We start from the raw sequence: 22076 nt of genomic DNA on the forward strand, positions 1-22076 counted from the left end.
TTCTTTCCTTTACACGAATCAGTCGTCTTGGTCCCTTTGCAGAAAAACAGCCCCAAAGCATGATGTTTCCACCCCCAAGCTTCACAGTAGGTATGGTGTTCCTTGGATGCAACTCAGCATTCTTTCTCCTCCAAACACAACAAGTTGAGTTTTTACCAAAAAGGTCTATTTTGGTTTCATCTGACCATATGACATTCTCCCAATGCAAACTAGCAAACTTCAGACGGGCCTGGACATGTCCTGGCTTAAGCAGGGGACACGTCTGGCACTGCAGGATTTGAGTCCCTGGCGGTGTAGTGTGTTACTGATGGTAGTCTTCGTTACTTTGGTCCCAGCTCTCTGAAGGTCATTCACTAGGTCCCTCCATGTGGTTCTGTGATCTTTGCTCACCGTTCTTGTGATCATTTTGAGCCCACAGGGTGAGATCTTGCGTGGAGCCCCAGATCGAGGGAGATGATCATTGGTCTTGTATGTCTTCGATTTTCTAATAATTGCTCCCACAGTTGATTTCTTCACACCAAGCTGCTTACTTATTGTAGATTCAGCCTGGTGCAGGTCTACAGTTTTGTTTGTGGTTCCTTTGACAGTTCTTTGGTCTTGGTCATAGTGGAGTTTGGAGTCTGACTGTTTGAGGTTGTGGACTGGTGTCTTTTATACTGATAACGAGTTCAAACAGGTTCCATTAATACAGGTAACGAGTCAAATAAGAGTCAAGTTTGTGGAGACATAAGTTGCTTACAGTGCGGGCACAAGTTCCTCAGTGCAGTAAAAACAACCAAAATTAAAAAAAGAAACACATTTTTAGAAACATTTAATTTGAGTCTATTTTATATTATTTATATTAATACTGCAGCTTTAATACTGCATGTATCTACTACTTCTCATGTTGATAAAGACCACATAAAGATTGTTTTGTATTTATATTCAAAGTAGTATCTAGTTTTCACTCTCATTTCAGTATCATTATGTGAGTATTCATTTTTTTACTGAAGTCAATAACAAAATTTCTGTAATGGAAACAAGAATTAGTTTGGGAGCTTATTTTTATTTCTTAAAACATGTTACACAATACAAATGAATGATTTTAGGTAACTTTTGCCAGCATATACATAGTAGTTTCAAATAGTCATGATTTCAATTCAACCCAAACAATCCTGAATATGATTAGTAATGCCCATCTATTCTACGTTTAAAGACTTTAAGTATTGATTTCTTTCTGCCACAAAAATATCCACAAGGCGAGCCATCTTGACAAGCATTCAATCATTTTTTAATTGGTTTCCACAAATAGAAAATTCCAGCGTGCCACACAAGCAGTGTTTGCTATACTGCTATATATTTATGACCAGGGCTGCCATATTTTAAGAGAGCAACAAGCGACCAAGCCTTTGAAAAAAAAAGTCCAAACAAGTGACCCAAAAAGATCCACCATACATAGCTAAGCTGCTAGCCTGCTAGCCACTGCATTCCAAACAGGAAGTGAGCAGGGGCGCTCTTCCGGCGCCATTGACTCCTTGTATTTTTATTTCACTATCCTGTCCGTAACTCAAGATATGAGCAATAATAGACAAATCAGGTGCCTTCTTTTCCCTGAGGTCGCTCCCGCTAGCGTTAGCAACAGGTTTGATTGACATTGTTGCTAAGCGCCTGCTCCCCACTAAACCAGCTGTGCGAGTAGAAAGGGGTGTTACCTTTAACAGCCTTGCTCCAGATTGGCTCTTTGGTTGCTATTATACCCGCAGTCGAAATTTTTAATATGAAGCTTGGCTCCAAATTAGCCGCCATAACTGCTAGCCTTGATGAGCTTCATTTGACTGGAGCTGAACACTGCGAGTGACGTCACACTCACTCAGTCCACTTCTCTATACAGTCTGTGGTCACAGCTGAACGAGCACTAATAAGATGTACATTAAGGCTGGGTATCATTAAGATTTTGCCGATACGATACATACCTCGATACATAGGCCGCGATATGATACATATCTCAATACAGTACTTTTTCGTTTCGATACAATACGTATATCGTATATGATACGATATATTTCAAATGGATTCGATATGATTCAGTAAAAAATTCAGCCTTTCGTGACCCTGAATGATCAACCCCACGTTCACAAAAAACATTAATGATGCTTTTATCTTCTGTTTGCTAAAGATGGATACACATAACCAAGTGCATTGTGTTTAGTGCATTTTGCTAACTAGAAGCACACATCAAACTGTTCCATTGGTCAATATTCCTCATCCACAGCTTATATGAGCTCTACATTTACATTTAAACAGCGACATGTGCGGTTTAACGGCTCTGAAGGATCACAACGTGTTGACTAAATCATGACTGCGATAAACCAGTTTGTTAAACCGCCATCTGCGCAAAGTTAATATAAAAGAAACCTATTTTAATAATCAAAACAGTGAATCAAATGTCAAATGTATTGCATGAACAACAGGACTATGACAGAATAATTTGGTAAAATATAGAAAAAAAAAAATCCATTCAGCAGCCCACGATATCGATATTGTATTATTAAATTAAATGATACAATATATTGATATTTCGATATTTTTGTACACCCCTAATGTACATATTTTATTAGCATACTTAATATCAATAACAGCTTTAAAATATGCTTGTGTTGCAGTCATTACCATAAACTGTACGGTCGAGTCTATTAAAGGGGGAGAGTTACACTTCTCTGGGGCATTCATTGCTAACACTTTACATATTTAGATCACCATGTTACCTTGTATTTTTTTTAAATCCCATCACTGAAATCAATGTATTAACACGTTAAATAAGTTTGTTTATTTTTCCATCTTGTGCTAAGTCACTCCCCCTTCAGAGTGACATCACAACACAAATAGCCTGTACTCCAGTAATGAATCTACTGCATCAGGTTAGTGAAGTTGTATTTTTTAATATCATCCTTTTAAATATTTAACATATGTGGACACAAGCATGTGGGAGTATCTGCCACCTGGTGGTCTCCATGGAGTTGTTATTGTTTTACCTTGAATGTTCCCCTGTGTGGCATTACCTTCATGCAGACAAGAAGAAGACAGGACTGGGCCAAGTCACATGTCAGATCTGTGAAGAGGCGACACTGGTAGAATGCATGTTTTTGAGCAGTAAATAAGTTTAAGGCCAAACTAGAGACATTTCAGGCACAGCAATAACTCAGGAAAGGATAGTGGTGACCCATCCTCAAGAAATGCTACATAATAGCTTTAAATACAACTGAAGTTGCACTAAATAAATAGCACAATTAAACACACTATATACTCAAGTGTTAGTATGAAGTACATGTACATATATGTCGCATGTTAACTGTATGACTCTTTCATAGCTTTGTTAATTCTGTTTGCGAGAGATAGGAGCAAGTTGAACAGATTTACCTACTTTCGCCTTTCATGTTGTGAAACTGAGATACCCCAGCTTTAAGACTCTTAAATGCAGAATAAACTAATGTAAATGTTTCAGTGAGGGGCTCCACCACCTGTTTGTCTCCATGGAGATATGGATATATTACTTTAACTTGAAAACAACATTACCTTGTAAGTTTGGTTTTACAATTAGCTTGTATTTATCTTATTCTTCAATTATGCCCCAAAATAACTTGAAAAACCTGTATTCTTAAGTACACATAGACCACATCAAAAGTGGGGCTAAACTGGGGCTAATTTCGGAACTGGACTAGACCAGGCATGAACAGGACCAAACCAGATCAACCATTCAGACTAAATTAAGCTCAAACCAGGACTCAACATGAACAAGTGTGAACATAGCATCACAGTGAGCTGGGTCACCTCTCCAAAAGTCTGAAGATAATGCCATACAGTGCAACATTTTAAGCAAAATAGTAACATATCTGTATAATCCCTCAGCCGTCCAGGTCTGATCAATACAAAAGAAAAATTCATATCTGTCAACTGGACAAAAGAATTGTAGAAGTGAAGATGTTTGGCTGCTCATCCAAGCCACTTCTTCAGTTCTGGTCAGATTACAGCTGGACACTGCCTTATATCTCTCTGAAGGGAGGAGCTAAATACACTGAAACTAACACACCTGTTTGTTTACAGTTTCTGTTTGTGGGCCAGGCCTAATGAGCTACACTAAGTGTGCACTGTGCCTGAGTCATACTTGGAAATCCACAATGGGCCTTCAGTAGATCTAAGAGAGCTAAAAACAGGACAACAGGGAATCTGAATCTTGAAGGAAAGGTGCAACTATTCCTTACACAGCGGGTGTGTCTGAAAAACTTCAGAGAATTTTCGGTGTATTTCAAATCTACAAACACTTTAAGACAGAAACTGGTTCACCCAAAGGACAAAACCCCGAGCCATAACAAAGTAATGTGTCTACTCTATTCAGTATAGTGAAGAGTGCAGTGATATTATATTATAAAAAAAGAAATGGTTTGAGAGGGGAGTAAAAGAAGAAATTTTTCTTAGAAAAGACAATCCTTTAAACAGGAATGGGGGCCTTAGACATCATCATTCTCCTATTTATAACTCCATCCTCAGACCTAAATCAAGGGCTAGCCAGGATCCTCAGGTGTGAGGGCACCCATTAGAGGCATGAACAATTATGCTAAGTATGACTCGACTCGGGCACAGTGCACACTTATTGTAGTTAAGTTAGATCTAACCTACAAACAGAAACTGTAAACAAACAGGTGTGTTAGTTTCAGTGTCATTAGCTCCTCTCTTCAGACAGATATAAGGCAGTGTCCAGCAGTAATCTGACCAGAACTGAAGAAACATCTTGGATGAGCAGCAAAATGTCCTCACTCGTATAACATTTTGTCTAGTTGACAGATTTGAATCTTTCTTTTACTAAAGCATTAAGATCCCCTTGGAGCATATGTTAACTTTGTTTCATGTTTAAGACTCATTTCCAGGGCTGCTTTATGATTATGGAAACAACATGGACCATTACAATGATGTGTAAAACAACTGAAATTATAAATACTATTAAAGAGACATATTATGCTCAGGTATTAGTTTTAAACTAGGGCTGCAATAAGTTCATTAATTTAAGTTCATTGATTAATAACAACTAATCAATTACTGAAATAGTTGTCAACTATTGAATAATCATTAACTGACTTAAATAGGCTCTAAAACATGAGCTGAGAGAAGAGGTTTTATGACTTTTGTGTTTTAATGAAAGCATTATTTTGTCTGTAAATATATTCCACCAGGAGGTTGTTGAGCAGCTTCACTTCAGTTTTAATCAACTTTTGGGCATCACACTATACCAATCTCTGACATGGAAGACTCATATAAATAATATGGTTACTAAGATGACAATAAATATTTCAGCTGCCCATTTATAGCTAATGTTAATGCTATTACAGACTGATCAGAGTCAAAGAAAGACTGGCTGTACTTTGGTTCTATCGTTGTATGGACGACTCACTGTGTGCTTCAGTGTTAATGTACGGTCAATGTGTAATGCTTTTATTTTGAAAAATGGACTCCAGGAAGTCTTTGCACTTGCAGAGATGGATCCTTAAATAAACAAATAAATCTGATTAATTGAAGGAGTAATCGCTAGATGAATCGATTAGCTAAATAACTGTTAGTTGCAGCCCTATATTAAACTACAATATACATTGATTATTTTACATTTTTGATTATTGTAAGCTGAAATATTAATCTAAAAACAGCTTAATAATATGAACATATTGATCTAAAACATCTTAATAATAGGAGCAGGACGTCCACGGACTTCCTGTTCAAAACTACAGAGGAAATCACAGTAACAATGACATGTGAAAAATGGCTATGACATTTTTTAACCCTACATCTATGAATCTTTCAAATAATTAAACATAGTAACAAACATTTTCTAAGCTCTCAAGTATCAAATGCAGGACAATACAGCAGTACTCATAAAAACATGGAGGAATCAAAATACACTAAGGATGGAGGAACACTGTTGTTATGGAACATTGGAACATTGTTATGAATATTCAAAAGCCAATTTTACAAAATATTACATCTCCTTTAACGTGCCTTAGGAAGTACAGATTTATATGTGGTGTTTTGTGATTCATGTTATAAAGAGGTAAGACTTTATGAGAAAGCCTCTCATGATATTTATATTGACTTATTGTTCAACAAATAATAGCTGGGATTAAATTTTTTGGGGGGGCTCAATATTTGTTGTGTGTACAATTTCTTTGTATACGGGGGATATTTAGTTATTTTTCTGTGTTGTGATAAGATTTGAGCTGCAGATGGTTGAATAAATGACTTCTATGACTCATTATAGACACAAAACAACTACTAAATCATCCTGCTGTTTATTTAATGCAGATTGTGTTTTTAACCATGTTACATTTAGAATATTTTTGTGCATGATTGTGCTTAAGGGTTTTTGTGTCAGTCACATAATTTAGTTTCAATATTATCGTTTAGTGTCTACGTCTTCTTCAGCAATATTCACTTCAAAATGTGTTACTGCGACAGGCCTATTTATAAATAGACTTTGGTCTAATAAAGCATGGAGAAATACTTAATTCATAATGATCAAATTGTTTATTAACAATAGCAGAAGACTCGGGGAATCACAGATGAATGCTGAGGATGTGTCACATAATAATAATAATAATAATAATAATAATAATAATAATAATAATAATAATAATAATAATAATAATAATAATGCCTTACACTTGTAGCGGTGCACTTTACAAACTCGCTGAAGCCTTTTTAGCCTTTATTCACTCCAGACTTGGTGATGGTAAACTCATATTGTAGCCACAGCTGCCCTGGGCTAGACTGATTAAAGCAAGGTTGCCAATCTGTGCCATCAGCTACTGAATGAATGAATGGTTTATTTTGGTAAATTTACAAAATTGGTAGAATCAAATCCACAATCAAATAAATAACCAAAAAAGGAATAGGCAGAAGCTAAGGCTTATATTTGCCTATCCTGTTCTTCTTGACATATGTCTAGAGAATCACCTTTACCTGAAAAAAAAAAAAAAAAAGATATATACATATGCATCTACATGCATACACATAAACATAGATAGCACGTACAGTTCATGATTACAAATAAATCTTATCTAACAATATAAACTTACTACTTTTTTACTTTTTTATACAGAATTGATACAATAATCATTTATAATCTTCTGTTTTAAAATTCGCTTGAAGCTCACCAGAGAAGTACATAATTTGAAATGATCATTTAGGCCATTCCAGTTTCACACCCGTAACAGAAACACACCTGGATTTTACATTAGCTCTGTCTTTAGCACATTCAAAAATAAACAGACCACTTAAATTATATTTACCCTCCCTTAACTTAAATAATTTCTGAATACCAGAGTGAAGACTTTTATTTAATGCTCTGTACATTATTTCCAATATTTTTATATATATATAATATACATACATTTTAAGGTATTTGTTTGAATGAAGAGTTTGTTTGTTGGTTCACGATATCCTGCTTTATTAATGAGTCTAATATCTCTTTTTTGTAATTTAATTATCATGTCTATGTTAGTTTTGTTTGCATTTTCCCATATTTCTGAACAGTATGATAAATAAGGCATAACCAAAGAGGAGTATATAATATACAAGCCTTTTACATTTATTAAATCTTTGTTTTAAATAATATCCCAACAGATTTAGCTATTTTGTTTCTAATATACTCGATATGCGGTTTCCAACTAAGTTTATTATCTAAGATCACACCTAAGAATTTGGTTTCATAGACTCTTTCAATTTCTACTCCATTTAAGTATAATTACCAGAAAAGATCATAAATTTAGTTTTGTTTTCATTTAACTTATTATAGTTAAACCACTTTTTTATCACAGCTAATTCTTCCTCTACTGTTTGCAATAATTCATCCATATTCTTTCCAGAACAAAAAACATTTGTATCATCAACAAACATTATAAATGTCAACATAGCGGATATTGTAAAAATATCATTTAAGTATAGTACGAATAATTTTGGTTCCAAAACTTAACCTTGAGGAAGACCACATTTTACAGTTTCAAATTGAGATTGTGTATTATTAATGTGTACATAATGAAGTCTATTACTTAAATAACTCTTTAACCACTGAAGTGTAACACCTCGTATGCCATACTGTTCACATTTTCCCAGCAATAAAGCATGGTCAATAGTGTTGAATGCCTTACGTAAATCAATGAAGACACCCACTGTATTAAGTTTCTGATCAACTGCTGTTGCAACATGTTCAACAAGCTCCATCACAGCTAAGGATGTGGAACAGTTGTTCTTAAAGCCATACTGGTGCTCATTGAGTACATTATATTTGTTCAGGAAGGAGTCCAGCCTATTTATAAATAATTTTTCAAGTATTTTTGAAAATTGAGGTAACAGTGCAGCTACTCACTCACACACCGCATTTATACTAGGCAATGTGGGTAAAGTGTCTTCCTTAAGGACACAATAATACGTGGACCAAAAGGAAGACATTGCCAAACAGGTGTTTACATTGTTCACTTTTGGAACAACATTTCTTTTTTTGTTGAAAGATCCTCGAGGACCGCACAGAGCAGATACAAATCACAAACTTAAACACAGCCAACACTATTACAGCACTGCTCGAGGCTTCTGAAGAAGATTGTACATGATCTGGGTATGAAATGAACCATGTATGATCAGGTTTAAAGTTTAGGTGGTTGGAAATATAAGTACAATACAGATGGTTATGGCGTCACTTAACTATCATAGACACATATCTATGTATTCCAAAGTACTTCTATTTCTGGTATAATAATTCTGCATTTTCTGCACAATGGTGGTAATTAAATCCCAACTCATTATCTATTGACTCTTCCAGCGAAACAAACAGTATTTGATTTGTAATGTCTGGACTGACCAATGAAAGGGCAGGACCATGTGCATTTGGACCAGGTTTCAACAGAACAAACTGACCTCTGACCTCTCCATTCTCATGTACTTATGTTTTAACACAAAAGCTATTTAAAGACAATAAACAACAAAATACTTTTCTACAATTTACAAAGATCATATGGCTGGAGGCCATCACAGAAAACAGAACAGTTTGGACGGACATGGTCACTTTTGGAAATATCTTCAGAGAAGAAACAGTTTAAAGGGAGAATGGAAGCTGTCACATGAGAGAAATGTGTAATGTGCAGCTGTACTACTCAGCAAACACTCAGAATGGTGTAATATATACGCCCATGGGCTAAAACCAAGGACAAGTCTAAAACTATAGGAAAGAGATATTTGAAGATGACACTGGGGATTCAATGATTGCAAGGGGCAAGTCAGAGAAGCCTGGAGTACTTTATTCTATTTAATATTAAATATATTTGACCCTGTCTTGGCTCCATAAAGTAGGTACTAACAGAAAGGATATGTTGGAAGTCCAAATGCCTCAGGTGTATTGATACCTGTTCTCTGGGAATTCTGGATTTTTCTCATATGGAGGGAAGTAGTTGGGAGTTGGACTTAATGGTTACAGTGTCACCTGCTCAAGTCTCCAGGCTGTGTGTGGGGGACCATGGACATAGAAGATGTGGAGATGGGTCTTCGGGTGCTATTCTGTGGCTGAATCATTCAATCCACACCCATTGGTGGTAAAGACTTGTGCAGCCACAGCTGCCCTGCAGAAGTGAGGCTGCCAATCTGGCCCCTCCCCAGCATCACTCACCAGAATGTGGATGTGGATGTGTCTTAGCCACAGTGACATTCTGTTGCGGTCGGAGATGGAGTAACTCTAACCTCTGCACCGTTTAGGATGCATAACTTGTACAGCTCATGTGCACATTTTAAGGTAACACCTTTAAGGACACAAAGAAAATACAAATGTATCTGCATTTCCTGGTTGTTTTCACACTTCAAATACTGGTTCACTACATGGTCACTGGTCACTCAGATCAATATATCATGTCAAAAGGACCAGTGTGAACCAGTGTGCTCACTTTAAAGGGGTACTAATCTAAAGTTTCAGTTTTGTTTTGAATGCTTTAAGTACACTCTCCATGCTAAGTCCCTTCCCCTTCAGAGCACTATCGCAACACAATTGGCATGCATCCCTCTAATGAAACTACTGCACATCAGGTTTGTGAAGTTAGTGCATTGTTTTTTGTTTTTTTTTTTAAATTGTGCTTGTGTATTATGAAAACTGGCTGTGCAGGAGCATGGGTGACGTGGGCTCATGGGCGGAGCCTTGTACAGGATGGTACTGCTTACTGTAATACGGCCAGGCTGAGGACCAGGGAGAGATCATCAGATTAATTACACATGCATTAATGACATCTTAAACCTTTTAAAGCATGTTTTTGATGAGGGAACAACATTATAGCACGATAGAAGCTAAAAAAGTCAGTTTTGCATAATACCCCCTCTTTTAGCTTCTGCTTATGACTTATGATTTTGTGAGTAGGAACTTTAAGGAGAATAGATCACCACGTTTCCAACATCAAACCACCCATCATCACCTAATACTACACCCCACTTTTGTATGCTCAGGCCAGCCACCTACTACATTCTGTGAGAGCGCACACACCTGCAGAGTGAATGTAATCAAATCACGTTAATTGTGACCAAAGACACAGAGGAAAAATAATGAGAGACGACTTGGTAGCACCCCCTCAAGTTTTGATTTTCATGGAAAAAAGTCAAGGTAAAAATCTGAAACTTGCACCAAAACGGACATCAGGACATGACAAAAATTATATTATGGCCCCGTCCCTAAACAGGAACAGGAAGTCAGCCATATTGGATCAAACCTGGGAATGACAAAAGTGCACACCCTCACATTTACATCTCCTCGCTCAATTTTCATCACAAATATGCCCAAAACACACTAAACACATGCAGAGTTAAATATGATCAGTTACATTTTGAAAATGACTTTGGGTCTGGGCGTGGTGAATTTTCAACAAAATTGCAATCTTTGGAAAATGAAAAAAAAAACAAAAAAACATTCTCTTTCGCACATTTTTTGTTTGGAAAAAAGCCAATAGTGAGTGTCTATGAGAGCTGAACGCCATGATATGTAAATCAAGGTGCTATTTGACAAATTGGCTCTCTTTAATTTATTTTCAAAAATTCATGTATAAAAATGTATATGTCGTGGACTTAAAAACATTAAAAGGGGTCTTATTTGTGATGTGAGAAAGTCACATCACTCTAGCTTTTGTGGTTTAGTAAAAAGAATAATGGGTAGAAGAAAAAGTCCATGATTATTATTATTACGGTCAGATTGAGGCCATTTTTGACCTCCTGAGAATTAACAAAATTGTTTATTTTTATTAAATTTTATTTTACCCATACATTCAATAGTAGTGAAAATTTTTATTTTTGAAATGCACACACAAAAAAAAAAAAACTTGGCAGTGCCCCCCAATCAACTCCAATTCAATTTCTCTTAGACAATTGAAATTTGGCACACACACTCTCCTTGACATACTGATCAAAAAAGCCAATGAGGACATATCTCTATCTGCAAACCTGTTTCTGTGGGAACATAAGAAATGTGGTATTGAAATACATGTTATTCAGAGTACTGGACTTTGCTGTTGCTCTACACTAATCCAGTCATCAAAAAGCACAACTGAAAAAGATGAAAAATGTCTCCATGGTGCCCCCTTAAAAAGTCAAAATACATTATGCAAACCTCCAAACCTTTTTAAACATAAAAAAGATGCAGCTTTGCCTAAAAATAGCCCATGTCATAACAAGTAAAAACTCTATTATGACCCCATCCTGAACACAAGTCGGCCATATTGGGCAGAACCCCATTTTTGCAAAATTGTACTTCTCTTAGATTTCATATCTCCACCTTGGAATTTCTTTCAAAATGCTTGAAAATTGGTCAAAATCATTTAGACCCATGCACAATTAAATATTACTGTTTAGATTTTTTTTATTTTTGACTCATTCTAAAATGTGGGTGTGGCTAATCCACAAATCAGTGGGAATTTTGAAAAGCATAAAAAAGCGTGTTTTTCTCACAGGTGGTGTCAAATTGAGTCGGACCCAATTAAACATTTGTGCCATTGAAGACCTGAACACAACGATGTAGATGATGTACAGCTTTGATATAAAACTGCTCTACAGCGCCCTCTTGAAAATTTGAACGGGGCCACAAAATTTTGTTTGTCAAAGACCATTGAAATTTGGCATGGACATCCATATTACCATCCTGAACAAAAAAGCCAATGATGACTTACCTCTATTTTTAACCGTGTTGCCATGGCAACATCCAACATTTCTCATAGAAATACATGTGTTTTGTTTAAGTGGGTTGAAAAAAGATGTGTTTGTCATAGACCACTGAAATTTGGTACACATCTTCCACACATCATACTGAACAAAAAAGCCAATGAGGACATACCTCTATTTCCAACTGTGCAGGTGTGAAAATCTCATAAATGCTCTCATTGGAATGAATGGAGTAGTATTACATAGACGCTGATTTTGGGGGGATGGGTGATGTCAACGGGGACGAGAGGCATGATCTTCGCGGAGGAGTGTACCCCCGTGGTCGCAAGGGGTGGCAAAATCCTTTATTGCAGAGTGCGGCTTTAGTAAATAAAATTTAAATTGTACCTGAATTCCACTTTTTAATCATATGGCGGAGTTGAGCAAAAGACGTCTAGTAATTCTGAGTTTATGGTGCTATGATATGTGCATAAAGCTATAGTAAACAGGACAAATCAACAACTCTCCCTATAAAAAAATAGTTTGTCTAAAAAGATATACTTGTATTTATCTGAATTTATTCAGTGTTTGACTTTTTTTTTTTTAATGTTAGCACTATATTTAGTAGTTTAATGTCATATTACGTCATTACAATGTATTGTTGTGTAAGTTAGTGCTAGAGAGTTGGATCCAGGGGTACTGTCGACTAACCCTGTTCATAACCATGATCATTTCCTAATCCTAACCTTAACCATAAAGTTATTTATAACCCTGTTCCTAAACTTAAGTCCTTTTAATGGCCCGTTACAGCAAAATGTCCCAACCTAATAACAAACAGCAACAACAGGTTCTGGATAAGTGCAGAGCACCTGGGCACATCAACTGGACTGAAGCTTTTCCTGCATTTATTTCACCTCTGGGCCTCTGCGCTGGACCGTGAGTGTGAGTGTACATGTGAGCGTACATGTGCATGTGAACATTCATGTGAGCGTACATGTGAGTGCAAGTGAACATGAATGTGAGCATACATGTGAGTGTGAGCGTACATGTGAGCATGCATGTGAGTGTGCATGTGAACATGCATGTTAGTGTGCATGTGAGAGTGCATGTGAGGGTGCATGTGAGCGTACATGCGTGTACATGTGAGCGTGCATGTGAGGGTGCATGTGAGCGTACATGCGTGTACATGTGAGCGTGCATGCGAGGGTGCATGTGAGCGTACATGCGTGTACATGTGAGCGTGCATGTGAGGGTGCATGTGAGTGTGCATGTGAACATGCAGTCTAACATAAGCCTGTGAGACAGGTGTCTAAGTTTGTCTGTAGCAGGTGTGGAGGGGGTCAGAGCACACCCCACAGCAGATGTGTCGGAGCGCACCTCACAGCAAACAGCACCAGAGCAGCACATCACAAACACTGCTAAAAACATTCTGCAGAGCACACCTTCAGTGTCAGGGCTGGACTGGGAGAAGAAATCAGCCCTGGACTTTTTGGTCTGGACCGACCCCCTGATTGTGGTGATAAAAAAAAAAAATAATAATAATTAATTAATTAAAAATAACAAGGCTTTTTAAAAATGCCAGTTGATATTATAGGCTAAGCTTACCAATGCTATATTTGGGTATAATTTGATTATAACTGAGGTGATTTGATCCAAAACAGATTTTTGTCAGATTGCTGGCCTGTTTTTATTGATCTGTACTTGTTACACAGATGCTAATGCAATAAGCCAGTGTTATTAATTGTAAATAAATGCTTGTTTGTTTGTTTGTTTGTTTTTTGTTTTAAAATTTTGATGATTGGTAGAAATTAAATCAACTAATATAAAATAAATAAGTTTAACACGTCCCCTTGTAGGACCATGAGTGTACTTGTTGTACTCACCCATGGTCACAGTACAGCAGTGGACAGCAGTGGTCTGAAGTGGCCCCTAAACTCCACAGGCTTCACACACTTGTGGGTGAAGGGCGTTACACACACACTTGTGTGTAACGCCCTTCGAGACAACTGTTGTTGTGATTTTGGGCGTTACAAAAATAAAATGAATTGAATTGAACTTGTGTCAGGACGTCTGAACTCATGTTTTATGTCACTTTTAAAGATAATACCTTTTGCTCCTTTGCAGGGGTCACGTAAGAAACGTAAACGCTCGGTAAACGCTCTGATCGCACTGCGTGAAAATGAGATAAAATACCCAGAACAACACAAATATGTGGTCTATCATAAAACAACAACTACCGTGAAGACTGAAGACTGTAGAATGCCTTTAGATTAGAGATTTCAATGCACGCTCAAGACCAGCAGCAGCTCTGTGCACGCTGCCGCTCTGAGCACGCTGTGGGACAGGGGTTGCACCTCGGGACAGAGGTTGGTGCTCCCACATCAGCCCCACATGTGCGTGGGGCCACATGTGCGTGGGGCCGCGGTCATCTCCTGGTAGAGCGTATACAGGGAAAGATGATGAAGAGCGGGCCTCTTGGTGTTGCGCACAGGTCAGTGACTCCCGTGCGCCTGATGACCAGTCCAGCCCTGCTTCTGTGCCCTCGCTCATATGGATCAGATTATATTTTCAACATATCCAAACAGCACCAATAATTACTATTGATTATTAATAATTATTCAAACTCAATGGAATCATTACACATATTTATAACATTCAGCAAGTTCAGCACATAAATACATCCCTCAGACACTTACAGAACTAAATTATCAAGGCAAACATCAGGTCACGCCTCATCAGGTCATCATCAGCCCACAGCATTAGAAACTCTGAGATCTGCTACACCCTGCATGTCCTTCCTTCAGGTAAGCACTGGACATTTGTTGCAATGGAACAGAAATGACCAAATTACATCGATTGCAATTAGTACCGACATTTCCTCGTATGTATGTCTTATGTATTGTGTCTTATAACATGTGTCATGTCTTATAACATGTATCGTATCTTAAAACATGTGTCGTGCCTTTTAACATGTATCGTATCTTATAACATGTATCGTGTCTTATAACATGTATCGTGTCTTATAACATGTGTCCTATCTTACAACGTGTGTCGTGTCTTATAACATGTGTCGCGTCTTATAACATGTGTCATGTCTTATAACATGTGTTGTGTCTTATAACATGTGTCTTATAACATGTGTTGTGCCTTATAACATGTGTCTTATAACATGTGTTGTGTCTTATAACATGTGTCGTGTCTTATAACATGTGTCGCGTCTTATAACATGTGTCTGATAACATGTGTTGTGTCTTATAACATGTGTCTTATAACACGTGTTGTGTTTTATAACATGTGTCGCGTCTTATAACATGTGTCTTATAACATGTGTCTTATAACATGTGTCGTGTCTTATAACATGTGTTGTGTCTTATAACATGTGTTGTGTCTTATAACATGTGTCTTATAACATGTGTTGTGTCTTATAACATGTGTCGTGTCTTATAACATGTGTTGTGTCTATAACATGTGTTGTGTCTTATAACATGTGTCATGTCTTATAACATGTGTTGTGTCTTATAACATGTGTTGTGTCTTATAACATGCATCTTATAACATGTGTTGTGTCTTATAACATGTGTTGTGTCTTATAACATGTGTCTTATAACACGTGTTGTGTCTTATAACACGTGTTGTGTCTTATAACATGTGTTGTGTCTTATAACATGTGTTGTGTCTTATAACATGTGTCTTATAACACGTGTTGTGTCTTATAACATGTGTTGTGTCTTATAACATGTGTTGTGTCTTATAACATGTGTCTGATAACATGTGTTGTGTCTTATAACACGTGTTGTCTTATAACATGTGTCGCATCTTATAACATGTGTCTTATAACATGTGTTGTGTCTTATAACATGTGTTGTGTCTTATAACATGTGTTGTGTCTTATAACATGTGTCTTATAACATGTGTCTTATAACATGTGTCTTATAACACGTGTTGTGTCTTATAACATGTGTTGTGTCTTATAACATGTGTTGTGTCTTATAACATGTGTCTGATAACATGTGTTGTGTCTTATAACACGTGTTGTCTTATAACATGTGTCGCATCTTATAACATGTGTCTTATAACATGTGTTGTGTCTTATAACATGTGTTGTGTCTTATAACATGTGTTGTGTCTTATAACATGTGTCTTATAACATGTGTCTTATAACATGTGTCTTATAACATGTGTCTTATAACATGTGTTGTGTCTTATAACATGTGTTGTGTCTTATAACATGTGTTGTGTCTTATAACATGTGTTGTGTCTTATAACATGTGTCTTATAACATGTGTCTTATAACATGTGTCGTGTCTTATAACGTGGTGAAAGCCCAAAAGTTGATTTTACACAAAACTCACTCCCAAAACTCACTTGCCGGCACTGGACGAAGTAAAGTAATAAAAACACTATATGACATGCTTTGCAGTGGAATTGCAGGAGAATTGAGCATTGAAAATGTGGAGGTGCATGGGCACCTTGTGACGTCAGTAGGTGAAGTGAAGAAGGGCCTTTTGAGCTTTGGGGGCCTTTTGACTAAATGCGCGTTTAGTGGAGTAATCATGCATAACTACCAAACACCACCCCGGGTCTGGTGAGCTGTATTAGAATGTAAGAAGGTCAAAAAGTCTGGCACAGTGCGGGCCTTTGCTTCCAAGAGACTCAAAGTAAACAATGATTTATTGTTTTAATTAAATGTTGCTCTTATTACATTTTATAATAGCCCTATTCTGGTCTACTTAAATGATGATTCTCGATCAGACGGCTGGAGTTAGGCTGGAGAGGCAGTGGTGTCCCGCTGCGCGCGCTCTGCTCGTCTTCAGCTCCACACTTTGCCTGTGATGAGAAAGTTGTGGGACTTACCGCCGTCGCCGTACGTCTCCACGCCGTAGCCGTCCTGTAGGCCGTTGGTCCAGGTGCCCTCGTACCTGGCGGGTGTGTTGAGGCTCTGGCGCACTCCGTAGCGCCCCTTGTAGCCGTGCGTCCACTCGCCCCGGTAAATCCATCGGCCCTTGTTCTCCACGCCGAGCCCGTGCCGCTTGCCCTGAGCCCAGTAGCCCTGGTACTGGTTCCCGCTGGGCCAGGTGTAAGTGCCCACTATCTCAAAACCGTTGGACCAAGAGCCGGAGTATTCCCCTTGACCCTTGGGCCCCGTGCACACGCCGTGGCCGTGGGCTTTGCCGTCCTCCCAGCCTCCGCAGTACGTGCCCCCATCGTCAAAGTCGAAGCGGCCGCCCGTCATCAGACTCGGAGGTGAGGAGCCGGTGGGCTGCGGGTGAGGTGAGGTCTGCGGGCGGGGGGAGGATGAACCGTGAGGGGCCGCTGAGAGCGCGCGGCCGGGATCATGGGCAGAGCGCTGGAGACTGAAGCGGCAAGAGGGATGTGAGAGGCGGCCGCCACGACTGCACTGTGCTCCCCCGCTGCTGCGTGTGCCGCTGCGTGTGCTGCTGCGTGTGCGGGGGACTCCCACTCACTGTCAGAGCGACCCCCGCGCTCCAGCAACGGCACAGCAACGAGAGCGCGCGTCCGAGTCCGCCTTTCAGAGTAAAAGTCTCATGTAAAAGAGACAGAGGCAGTGGGCCAATCCAAATGCCTTTAAGCCTACTCTAGAGCCTACTCTGCAGAGCCCAATCAGTGTTTAAAACATGTAGGCTACTTTGATGTCATCAGTATAAGGCTTTAGGCTACTCAGTGAGAAGTTTAACCAAAACTTTCTACTCGAGTAAAAGTGGGCTACTTACACTGTGAAAGGCTGTAGGCCTACACAAGAAGGAGTGAAAGTGTCAGTGAATAAAACCTACTCATACATTTACCCAAGTAAATGTAGCTACTTGGAGCAGATTTAAAATTCATTTGTTTTGTTTTTTTATTTGTTTTTTTATTTATTTTTATTTTTTATTTTTATTTTTACTTTTATTTTTACTTTTATTTTTTTATTTTTTTCTGATCTAGTCTAAGTCTTTAGGTCCAGGCCTGTTACGTTTCTTTGAATTGTTTTGGCGTCATAAAACAGATCTGGTCTAGTTGAATCATAGTTTATACACTAAAGAGTGACATACTCTAAAGAGGTCTAAATGATGAGGCTGGCATAAAGGACGGGCTTTATTTTGAAGGCAGGAACACTGCGCCGCTGCGCTGTGACGCAGCTGACGCTCCCCGGTAACACCTGATGATATTTTTAGAAGTTATGGGGCTGAAATGGTCGCGGTGAAAAGCTCAGACAGGCTGAGCTCTAACCCGCGTTTTGGACTTGCTTCAGGCCGTTTGCGTAAACACAGGAGCGTGAGGTGGACCGCGCAGGAGTGTGTGATTGATGTGCGTCAGTCGGAGCGTAGTAAAAGCGCAGTTGTTGCTCCCCATCAGCGGCGTAGAGGACACTCCGCTATGTGCGCTGCACCGGCGCCACCTGTCGATTACATAGTGCAGAGCGCTAGTAGCTTTAGTGAACTACAGCAATATGTTTATGTAGGAGCGACACTTGTGTTTATAGACTGCCTAAAATTGAGCTGTAGCAGGTCAGAATTATGTCAACTGTCAAAAAGATAATGTTTTCACCAGGTATGGAGTTGATTGATTTTATTAGGCTACTTAAAAGCCTAGGTCCCCTGGTCCTCTAGTTAGGTACTCCACAGGTCACAGTACTCCTAGGTGGCCAAGAACTGGAGATATGGTCAAATGTAAAGGATATTTCCCCATTGTAGTCTTAGATATTTAGTCTTAAACAAACATGTAAAAGACTGAAAAGAGCCAACTTCATACAACATACATCATTGGATGGGACTGTTTGGTTATGACTAGTTCCCTGTGGAAATCTCAATCTTGATACACACAGAAAAATCAAGACAAAAACAAATGAACACAGACAGGATTGTCTGGACACAATTCAGTTAGACCAAGTTATTTTTGAAAATAATTTCACAGGGTCATGGCGGTTGTACATTTTCCTTTAATTTTATTTTAAATGAGACATCCATCCATTTTCTTCACTTATCCGGAGCAGGGCCCCGGGGGCAGCAGTCTAAGCAGAGATTCCCAGACTTCCCTCATCCCCGATCGCCATGTGATGTTGCAGAGACGTGTCAGCCAAGACAGCCCCACAACATCCAGAGACTTAAGGTACTCAGGACGGATCTTGTCCACACCCAGCGCCTTGCCACCGAGGAGCTTCCCAACCACCTTGGTGACTTCAGCCAAGGTGATGGACGAGTCCGCCTCCGGGTCCCCAGTGTCTGCTTCCTCCTCGGAAAACGTGACGGTGGGATTGAGGAGATCCTCAAAGTATTCCCTCCACCGTCCGACAACATCCCCAGTCGAGGTCAGCAACTCTCCGCCCGCACTGTAAACAGTGTTGGTGAAGCAGTGCTTCCCCCTCCTGAGGCATCGGACGGTTTGCCAGAATTTATTTGAGGCCGTCTGATACTCCTCCTCCATGGCCTCCCCTAACTCTTCCCAAATCCGAGTTTTTGCCACTGCGACAGCACAAGCTGCAGCACCCTTGGACCGCCGGTACTCCTTCTTCAGCCTGACAGTGTACCTTACTTCTGGTGTCCACCAACAGGTTCAGGGGTTGCCACCATGACAAGCACTGCGGACCTTACCGGCAATAGAGGCAGAGAACATGGCCCACTCAGAATCCATGTCCCCAGCCTCCCCCAGGATATGGAAGAAGCTCTCCCGGAGGTGCGAGTTGACTACTACTGACAACTATCCATAGGAGGGGCCAAAACTTTGTTGTGATGACATTTATGGCAATGTAGCAACCACTGGGCTCCACAATTTTCCATCCTGGAAGTCATGCAAGTATTTTTTTTACTAAGTCATTTTAGACCAATATTATGATGTCCAAAATACAACATGATGGTCCATGAGTGCCATGGGTTATAACTAGCAGACACAAGCACAATATGTCTTCTTTAAAATACTCCATTATAACCTTGATCCTTGATGACATTTTTAAATCCTGATATTAAGAAGACTTAATTAAAGAAGACATGCATTCTCCCCTCCCTGAACCGCCTTAATGTGATGGAGAGGTTTGAGCACCCGAATGATCCTGGGAGCTATGTTGTTGGGGGCTTCATGCCCCTGGTAGGGTCACCCATGGTAAACAGGTCCAGAGGACGGGTCAGACTAAGCGGTTCAGAAGCCTTTCATGACAAGCAAAAGATCAAGGCTAGTTACATTGCCTGGGCTGGCGTTACTAGAGCCACACCCTGGAGCCAGGGCTGGTGTGGGTGCTCACGAGCAAGCGCCTGGTGGCCGGGCCTTTTCCCATGGGGCTTGGTTGGACTCAGCCCAAAGGGATGACATGGGACCCTCCTCCTGTGGACCCACCACCTATGGGAGGTTCCACAAAAGGCTGGTGCATGAAGATCCGGGTGGCTGTCGAAGGCGGGATCTCTGGACATGGAGACTGGCTGTGGGGATATGGAATGTCACTTCACTAGGAGGGAAGAAGCTTGAGTTTCTGCAAAAGATTGAGCCTCACTGGCTAGATATAGTTGGTCTCACCTCCACACCCAGATTGGGCTCTGGGACCCAACTCCTTGAGAGGGGTTGGACTCTCCATTTCTCTGGCATTGCCTGCAGGGAGAGGACACGAGCTGGTGTGTGCTTGCTCATTGCCCCACAGCTCAGCTGCCTCTTGTTGGTGAACGAGAAAGTTGTGTCCCTGTGTCTTAGAGTTGGGGACCGAACTCTCACTGTTGTGTCTGCTTACGGGCCGAACAGCAGTGCAGAGTACCTGGCCTTCTTGGAGTCCCTGGGAGGGGCACTAGACAGTGCACCAACCGTTGTTCTACTGGGGGACTTCAACGCCCACGTGGGCAACGACAGTGACACGTGGAGGGGGGTGGTTGGGAAGAACAGCCTCCCTGATCTGAACCCAAGTGGTATCCTGTTATTGGACTTCTGTACTAGCCACAGTTTGTCCATAATGAACATCATGTTCGAGCACTGTCCATCAGTGCACGTGGCATCAGGACACCTTAGGTCAGATGTCAATGATCGACTTTGTTGTCGTGGCATCTGACCTCCAGCCGCGTGTCTTGGACACTCGGGTGAAGAAAGGGGCAGAGTTATCAACCGATCACCACCTGGTGGTAAGTTGGATCCGCTGGCGGGGGAGGAAGCCGAACAGACCTGGCAGGCCCAAGCATACTGTGAGGGTCTGTTGGGAACGTCTGGTGGAGCCCTCTGTCAGGGGGGTTTTCAACTTACATCTCCGGGAGAACTTCTCCCTGATCCCGGGGGAGGCTGAGGACATGGATTCCAAGGGGGCCATGTTCTCCGCCTCTATTGTCAATGTCGCTGCTCTTAGCTATGGTCGTATTGTCTGCTGTGCTTGTCGCAACAGCAACCTCCGAAACCCGGTGGTGAACACTGGAAGTAAGGGATGCCGTCAGGCTGAAGGAGTCCTATCGAGCCTTGTTGGCTCGTGTGACTCCTGAGACAGCTGACGAGAACCTGCACGCCAAGCATGCTGTGGCTTGTGCTGTCACAGTGGCAAAAATTGGGGTTTGGGGGAGGTCGAGAGGCCATGGAGGAGGACTATCGGACAACCTCAGTCAACATTGTTTACAGTGAGAGTGGAGGGCTGTTGACCTCGACTGGGGATGTTGTCAGACGTTGGAAGGAATACTTTGAGGATCTCCTCAATCCCACCGTCATGTCTTCCAAGGAGGAAGCAGAGACTGGGGACCTGGAGGCGGACTCGTCCATCACCCTGGCTGAAGTCACCAAGGTGGTTGGCAAGCTCCTCGATGGCAAGGCGCTGGGAGTGGACAAGATCCGTCCTGAGTACCTTAAGTCTCTGGATATTGTGGAGCTGTCTTAGCTGACACATCTCAGCAACATTGTGTGTCAGTCAGGGACAGTGCCTGTGGACTGGTAGACCGAGGTGGTCCTCCTTT

General features: G+C 40.4%; 1 protein-coding gene across 1 annotated transcript in view; it reads right to left on the reverse strand.

Annotated features, from left to right (window-relative positions):
• LOC117385701 (junctophilin-1-like) overlaps positions 1–17653 on the reverse strand; it is a 42768-nt gene extending 25115 nt beyond the window's left edge. Inside the window, exon 1 of the mRNA XM_033983012.2 lies at positions 17029–17653. Within this exon, the coding sequence (XP_033838903.1) occupies positions 17029–17407 (379 nt within the window). The 5' untranslated portion in view covers positions 17408–17653. The remainder of the gene's footprint in view (positions 1–17028) is intronic.
• Positions 17654–22076: the final 4423 nt, after the last annotated feature.

The sequence above is a fragment of the Periophthalmus magnuspinnatus genome, chromosome 17 (genome assembly GCF_009829125.3).
Source record: "Periophthalmus magnuspinnatus isolate fPerMag1 chromosome 17, fPerMag1.2.pri, whole genome shotgun sequence".
NCBI lineage: Eukaryota > Metazoa > Chordata > Actinopteri > Gobiiformes > Gobiidae > Periophthalmus > Periophthalmus magnuspinnatus.